Raw genomic sequence first — 8,253 nt, forward strand, 5'->3', positions numbered from 1 at the left:
CCCCCCATTAATCAATCTACATGACTGTATAACCTGCCTGCTGTCCAACTAACCGTTTGAGTTTCAAGTGACATTATTCTTGACCACCCTGCCCTCTTGTTCAGGCTACCTGGGAGGCAGCGAGGATTACTACAACCACACCAAGGCCTACACAGACCACAAGAAGTACCTGGATCTCCGTGACCAGAACGGACCTGTCCACAACGAGACTGGACATTACTCTACTCATCTCTTCACGGAGAAGGCTATTGATGTGGTGCAGGCTCATGATTCTAGTGAAGTGAGTTGTTTGGGTTTGGGGGGGAGGGGGGGTGGAGATAGGGATTACATGAGTTGAAAAGGACACTTGGAAGTCTGGGAAAGTGTTGCGGCATTAATGAGATTTTCTTTTCTTTATTCTTGGGGCAGTGTGTGGGGGAGGGCAGGGGTAAGGGGTGAAAAAATATAAGCCACTGTTATTGATCTGACAATGTCTTAGTCTCATTCTATGAACATTACGTAGTCTAACTGTTTTCATTTAGGGTAACCCACCATCTATACATGCACGCAGATAAATAAATATATGTAGGCCTGCAGTCAAACCTGTGACAAACGGCCACCCTTTGTTACAGGAAAAATTAACCTTAAAACACGAGTATGACCGTCATAGACGGACTAAATAAAGTAAAGAAAGAAATCATTCTCTTCTGACGTCCAAGCCGGGGCTGATCTCAGAAGTGGGACTGCCGTAAGGCTAATTCAAAAGGGTTTTTGTTTTCTTTGGAAAAATGGAGGTGGGTGGTGTAAGAAGGGCTGTTGTTGTTGTTTTGTTATGTTGATTTTTTAAATTGATTTTTTTTGGGGGGGCTAGCTTTCTTTTTTGTGCTGATTTCGTGCAAGGGTAAACTAAACGGAATAATATGTGAGTGAGACAATGGAAAAATAAACACACGGGTCGCCACCACTCGGAGAACGAGCTACGCTTCTGTCACAAGTTCACATCAACGTCGGTTGTTACTTTGTTACAGATTAGATAAACAAAACAGTGACCATTCAACTCACACACGATGTGTGCATGAGTTGTGGGCGGGGCTTATAGGTCATGACGCTTCTCTCACGAGCTGTTGGAAATTGGTTGCTTTTAAGGACAAGCTGGCTAACCCAGATTTCAAGGGTTTCCAGAAATCTTGACCTACACCAAAAGTGGGCATTGCCCTTCCAAGAGGAGAAATTTGGTTTCATTGGCATGTATATTTGTTTTGTTATAGAGAAACTCTCCTTGTTTTTTTTAAAGAGACTGAATAAGAATCCAAAAACTTTAACTTCGATTTTCTCAAAACAGCATTTTTTGGGGTAGCCTGCTTGTCCTTAAAAGCGACCAATTTACTGTCAGGCCTTCCCATTGGACAACTTGGGTAACCAGTCATTGGAGGGACTGACAATTCAATAACGACAGGTGAATGAATTATGACGGCCCGTCCACAGCGTGAAGGGCCGATTCAAAATGTATGACAAAGCATCGAGCAATGAGTGTCCACACCTGGTCGCCTGAGGCAGGTACATTTGACCATGGGTTGATAAAATAAGGTGGCCGCGTTTGACAGGTGACCGTTTTACACAATAGCAAAAACGCAAGGGGAAAATGTAAAGAGGCCGTTTGTACAGGTGGCCGTTTGTACAGGTGGCCATATTATACATGTGGCTGTTATGGCAGGTTCGACTATATTTATATGTATATACATACATGTCTTGCTTGCATTTAGCGAACAGATTTTTAGAGCCTACCTTTTATTTTCTTACATTAATGCCCATTTTTTGTATGAACATTGTCTCCCCGCACGCCCCAGCCCCTGTTCCTGTACCTGGCCTACCAGTCTGTCCACGGCCCGCTACAGGTGCCGGAGAAATATGAGAGACAGTACAGACACATCCAGGACGACAACCGAAGAACATACGCAGGTTTGTTCACGAGAACTCTTTGGAAATTTATAAAAATATTCCCATTTTTTTCCTTCTGGAAAACCACTACGTACAATACCTTTTTCACTTATTTACAACACCTGTATCTAATTCTTTGTTTCACCTCTTTTTTTTTTTTTAATGTGTTTTGTTTCCAACGTCTTTCACTTTTTGCACCTGCATGTCATTAATGTCTACGAGGAAATATTTATTTTCGAATCTGAAGTGTATGATATTTCGTAAAAAGTAAAACTGCTTCATAGCTTTATGTAGTAATTGACATAATTTGATGTTTTGAACGGATATTTTCTGGATTTTTGGTATCTGGAAAGTACCACTGTTCTATTGGTTTTCATCCGAGACCTTTTGCTTATCTTTGTAAGTCTGTTTAACTTTTACTTCACTTGTGCAGGATGCGAAATAATTATTGCTTCGTTTTCAGATTATGTACGACATTGTAGACTTTGACTCATTTGTTCTTACTTTTCGTGATATCCGAGTTGATGCTCCTCTGAAACTAAATGGACTCTAGTAAGTAAATAATCAGACAATCATCTTCCAACCTTCTTCTCTCCCTCATTGTTCCTTTTACATTGACACCGACAGTTACAACACCTTTTCTCAACCCCCCCCCCTTAGGTATGGTGTCCGCCATGGACGAAGGTGTGGGCAATCTCACCCAGGCGCTCAAGGACAAAGGTCTGTGGGACAACACCGTTCTTATTTTCTCTACGGGTGAGTGGTTTTTCTTGTTTTCTTTATGTTTTATATTAATTGTTTCTTTTTGGTTTTTAGAATTATTTTAAAACATTATTTTCATGTTTGTGTGTTATTTTCGTTTTTATTTACTTATTTTTGTTTTTATCTATTTATGAATGCATGTTTTTCTAAGATCAGACTGACCCAGTTTCGAAGAGGTTGACATGCCCTGTCGTATGAATGCCTGATTTTAGAATCCAAGGGTAACTGTTTTGTTTTGAGCTGTCTTCGACGAAACGTAAATTATATGGCACAACTAAAAAGGGCCATAAAACACCCTAAAATGTCTTTGAAGATCTACGAAATTGATATCTTGACATAAGAGAGTTTCGCTGCGACAGACCATGTTGGAGAGCAGCATTTTCAGGGGGAACCCCAAACCATAATAATATAAAACTTCAAGATTCAGGAAATCTGAAGTCATGAGAGAACCCCACACGCTGCGCACTTCTACGAAAGGAGATGAAGGTTCTAAATGATCAAAAAGTAGCAAAATCTTGTCTTCCAGAATTACTTTCATTAGCCATAACTAAAGCCACATATTATCCATCTCAATCCATAATATGTACATTTCTGTATAATGTGGTGATTTTCTTTACCATTCTTTGAGATTTGATACCCATAATTGTAACTGGGACGAGGCAATGATTGAAGACATGTCTTTTGTTATCCCTTCTGCCAAAGACAACGGCGGCCAAATCTATGAGGGAGGCAACAACTACCCTCTCCGGGGATGGAAGGCCTCTCATTGGGAGGGAGGTTTGCGCGGTGTGGGTTTTGTCACCGGCGGGAGGGTGCCACTGAAAGGAACAGTCAACCGAGAGCTGATCCACGTCTCTGATTGGTTCCCCACGCTGGTGGGCCTGGCACAGGGCTCCCTCAACGGAACGAAGCCTTTGGACGGAGTTGACCAGTGGGACACCATCAGGTATGGAGAATTGTTAGTCAAACAGACTTTCAACAGATTTTGAGTTGATTTGCACTTTTGCATTTTGTTTTGGTCGAGTGAATTTTAAAGTGCAAAATATGGTTAGACATTTCAATATACTGAAAACGCTTGCTTGTTTTCGCAGTTAGAAGAAATGTCTGATTTGATTGGTGTTCCTAAATTTTTGGGCTTGTACTGTACTCCCTAAAGATCGGAAGGAATGAAAGAAAGAAAGAATGAATAAAAAAAATGATTGAATGAACGAACGAACGAACGAAAGAATGAATGAATAAATGAATGAGTGAATGAATGAATGAATGAATGAATGAATGAATAAATGAATGAATGAACGAACGAACGAATGAATGAATGAATGAATGAATGAATAAATGAATGAATGAATGAATGAATGAATGAATGAATGAATGAATGAATGAATGAATGAGATGACACGTCTTTGAGTCAGTACAACAAGACGTGCGTGTTTCCTTCACAGTCAAGGAACTCCCAGCAAACGCACAGTCTTACTTCACAACATCGACCCCCTGTCTCGTAACCACGGCGCCCCTCTCTACAACGACACTTTCGACACCAGCAAGAAGGCGGCCATAAGGGTGGGCCACATGAAGCTCATCACCGGAATCCCAGGCAACGGGAGCTGGGTAGCGCCCCCTGGACAAACGGAGGATGTCGTCTCTGGTAAGTACCTTGGATTAATTTTCCCTCGCCCTCTCCTCCTCTCCCCCTACTCTCTTTCGTCCTCCCTTCCTTCCTCCCTTCCCTCCTCCCTATTAAAAAAATCTATCCCTAAATAGAGCTTCGATCTACTACACTGACATGCCAGCACTGCGACAGAATCTGCGCTTCAAACATAGGAAGAATTAGCCATGAAAGAAGCTGCATGAAGAAAACCTTTAGACATCTTAAGCTAAGCTAAATTGACCGTCTGCATAGACGAAAAGAGCCATATATATATCCCCTAAAGAGACATTTTCCCTTCGTCTTAGCATGTCCACTTGTTGGTAAACTTCCCTCATGTCTTGTTGTTTCTGCAGACGGACACGTGCCACGTCATAAGAACGTGTGGTTGTTCAACATCACAGCTGACCCGACCGAGCACCACGACTTGTCAGACCAGATGCCGGGCACAGTTCGGAATCTTCTGGACATTCTGCAGAGATTTAACCAGACCGCCGTCCCTGCACGATTCCCGCCTTTTGACAAGAACAGCAACCCAGCTTTGCACGGGGGAGTTTGGGGGCCGTGGGAGTAGTTTCCCTTGATTTTTCCCTTGATCTTTACTTATTTATTCATTTGTTGTTGTTGTTGTTGTTGTTATTGTTGTTGTTATTGTTGTTATTGTTGTTGTTGTTGTTGTCGTTGTCGTTGTCGTTGTCGTTGTTGTTGTTGTTGTTGTTGTTGTTGTTGTTGTTGTCGTTGTTGTCGTTGTTGTTGTTGTTATTGTTATTGTTGTTCATGTGGTGTACAGATCGCCAGGCTGCAGGTCCTATTCTCCTAGACTTTCCCGCGTGCCTTGCTCGAAAGTGGTGGTTGCAGAACAGCTGCAGCTTGTCCAAAAAGCAGTGCCGACCCTGCACTCTTTGTGAAGAACCTGTCAGTTAATAAACACTGTTAAACCTGTTCCTGGTGTGCTTAAAAAAGATTACAATAATTTATTGTTGTTGATTTCTTTGCTATCGCTATATCGAAGCAGGCTTAAGTGTAACTATCGTTAGTCAATGAGTCACAGATCTTTTCCTCGTCAGGATTCTCATATCATTGACTGTATCTATCTATCTATCTATCTATCTATCTATCTATCTATCTATCTATCTATCTATCTATCTATCTATCTATCTGTCTGTCTGTCTGTCTGTCTGTCTGTCTGTCTGTCTGTCTGTCTGTCTGTCTGTCTGTCTGTCTGTCTGTCTGTCTGAATGCCTGCCTGCCTGCCTGCCTGCCTGCCTGCGTGCCTGCCTGTCTGTCTGTCTGTTTGTCTGTCTGTCTGTCTGTCTGTCTACAGAGATAGAATGATACTTTACAATGAATAAACAGACCACGCTATACCAAATTTTGAACAATTTTTAAAATTGATATGACAAATAACATTTCATCAAAAAGTGTTTGACCAACTTTTATCTTAAGACATGCTATTCTGTAACATAATTATAACAATACATTTTTAAAAAAGCTCTACATCAAATTTTGTGCACACTTTTAAAGATGATAAGACGGAAACAACTTTTTTCTTCAGAAAGTGTTTGATCTAATTTATGGGTTGACCTAATTTGACGGATACCCAGTTGTAGTCGGATAATCGAAGTACAAACTGAACATAATCTAGAGACCACCTGTTCAAGATATCCACCTATATATACGCTACCACTTCCTACGCCCCCTCCCCCCCCCAAAAAAAAGACCAAAAAAAAAAAAGGAAAAAAAGAAACTGAACACCCCCCCCCCCCCAACCTCCAGAAAATAAAAACATATACGTATATATACGTACATCGCCCCTATTCCATTGCAGTTTTATTTTCACTACCGGTTCATGATTAATGACAATGTCCACGATGATCATCTTCGAACTTGACTGAACCGACGTATTTTATCAACTAGCATGTGCAGTCCCAAAGCCTAACCAAGACGACAAGGAGAATGTCTATTCCCTGGACACATTGCCATAAATTAACGGCCCTTAATGACGTGGTTCATAAGACGCATGCTACGTATCCCATGGACAGCTAGAAAAACAAATGAAGAAGTTTTGGTTAAAGCAAATTGCAGAAAACAGCTTATGACGAATATAACAAAGCGACAGGCAAAATTTCTTCGGACACACAATGCGGAAAGAAGCATTGGAGAATATTTTAACTACAGGCAAGTTTGATGGAAAGAGAGGCAGAGGCCGACAGAGGGAAAAGATACTGGACAAGATGACGACAGGGCTAGGAGCAGCAAGAACAACAGACTCCATTGCTGCAACGCATGACAGAGTGAAGTGGAGGTCCATGATCTCCCACGTCAGTCGGCAAGGCACCGGATGATGATAAATGATGGGGACGAGCGTCGCAATCCATTCACCTGTTGTTATTACTGGAAATCACGATAATTGAACCAGTCACAAACCACCACTTTCTTTGCGTAAGCGAAGCTAGCCTCTCTTACCACAGTTTATCCAATTTAACCAGTCGGTAACAATTAATTTTCATCTGCGGATGTGTGCGATGTTTCTAAAAGCCACAATCCGTTCACCTTTCCCGCATTGGAATCGGTCACTGACCAGGGGGCTCTCGTGGTCTAGAGGTTAAGGTGTTCGCCTCTCATTCAAAGGTCCCGGGTTCGAATACGGGTAGCGACGGAAAAATTTCCTTCTCTAAATTTGTCTCCTTTCACCTTCTTCCCTTCTCTCTTGCAATATTCTGTCGTCTGCTTTCGTCTCCACTTTCTTCCCCCACACCCTTACCTCCTTTGCTCCCTCCTGTGGGCTCATGACTCTTTCTGCAGCCTTTCTACTGCTACTCCTTGGCTCCTCCTTACTGCTGTCTTTCAGCCACACCCCTGATCTTCTGGTAGGAAAGATCTACACCTAGCCTTCTCGGACAGAGGTGAAACAATCTGGAGGTCCCGTGTGCAAGTTGCGCCCGTTTAAGATTCCTTGGTGGTCCAAAATCGATAAGAGTAGACTTCGACAGCGCCCCGGGCAAAATTCAAAATTCCCTACCAATTGAAAATGTTTGGTGTGTCCCGCGCGCTCATATGACCTTATGCAGTTGCAAGCGAGGTAAAACACTTAGCAAAAATAAAAAGTTCACTGACCAACATGATAATCTGTGTTCATACCAGTATGACGTGACAGAATTGTCATGTTATGTCCCATAGCTGCTGCTGACCCCCCCCAAACAACAATACAACCGAATAATTCCGAGTTGATAACGAACACTTCAACCTTCATGTGCTATCTGCTATCTATTCTAAACTAAAAAGGACAATGATTGAACCATGGCACACAGAGAGCGTGTGTGTTGCTAGTGCCTGGTGCCTGGTCGCGTTCCCGGGTCCAGGGTCGTGTGTCCCAGGCCTGGCCTGGCCGAAAGACACGTTCGGCGGGCACGTGTGGTGAAGATTGAAGAACGTGTGCTTCCCTGAGACTTCCCTCCCAGGCAGGCTGCTACAGAGTTGCGCGCTCCTAGCTTCCACTTCCAGACCCCTCCGCGGTGATGCCTCGAAATAGATTCTCTCTCTCTCTCTCTCTCTCTCTCTCTCTCTCTCTCTCTCTCTCTCTCTCTCTCTCTCTCTCTTTCCCCTCTGTATCTCTATGATCCCCTCTCCTTCCCCTTCCTTCCCACTTTCCCCCTTTCCGTCCGCTTGTTCGTTCAACACTCAAAATTCTTCTTCGTCCTTTCATTTCTGCTCTCTTCCCCGTCAGTTTCGTCTATTGTGATTGATGTGGGGGTCGTGTGATGTACAGATTGCTGGCTCTGATAGCGCCACGCGGTACCGGAACAGGTGCGAGCGGGAAAGAGAGTACCTCAGGCCATGAATGGTTGTTGAGCTGAGGGGGGAGTCTCACACGGCGTTCAACGATACTGGTAACTTGTCAACGAGAGACACGAGGGGGGTAGGGAGGG

General features: G+C 43.1%; 1 protein-coding gene across 1 annotated transcript in view; it reads left to right on the forward strand.

Moving 5' to 3' along the window:
* Positions 1-4,988, forward strand: part of LOC101851843 (arylsulfatase B) — a 13,950-nt gene extending 8,962 nt beyond the window's left edge. Inside the window, exons 4-9 of the mRNA XM_005090249.2 lie at positions 105-280; positions 1,827-1,938; positions 2,578-2,673; positions 3,382-3,625; positions 4,122-4,324; positions 4,681-4,988. Of these exons, the coding sequence (XP_005090306.1) occupies positions 105-280; positions 1,827-1,938; positions 2,578-2,673; positions 3,382-3,625; positions 4,122-4,324; positions 4,681-4,898 (1,049 nt within the window). The 3' untranslated portion in view covers positions 4,899-4,988. The remainder of the gene's footprint in view (positions 1-104; positions 281-1,826; positions 1,939-2,577; positions 2,674-3,381; positions 3,626-4,121; positions 4,325-4,680) is intronic.
* Positions 4,989-8,253: the final 3,265 nt, after the last annotated feature.

The sequence above is a fragment of the Aplysia californica genome, unplaced genomic scaffold (assembly GCF_000002075.1).
Source record: "Aplysia californica isolate F4 #8 unplaced genomic scaffold, AplCal3.0 scaffold00014, whole genome shotgun sequence".
NCBI lineage: Eukaryota > Metazoa > Mollusca > Gastropoda > Aplysiida > Aplysiidae > Aplysia > Aplysia californica.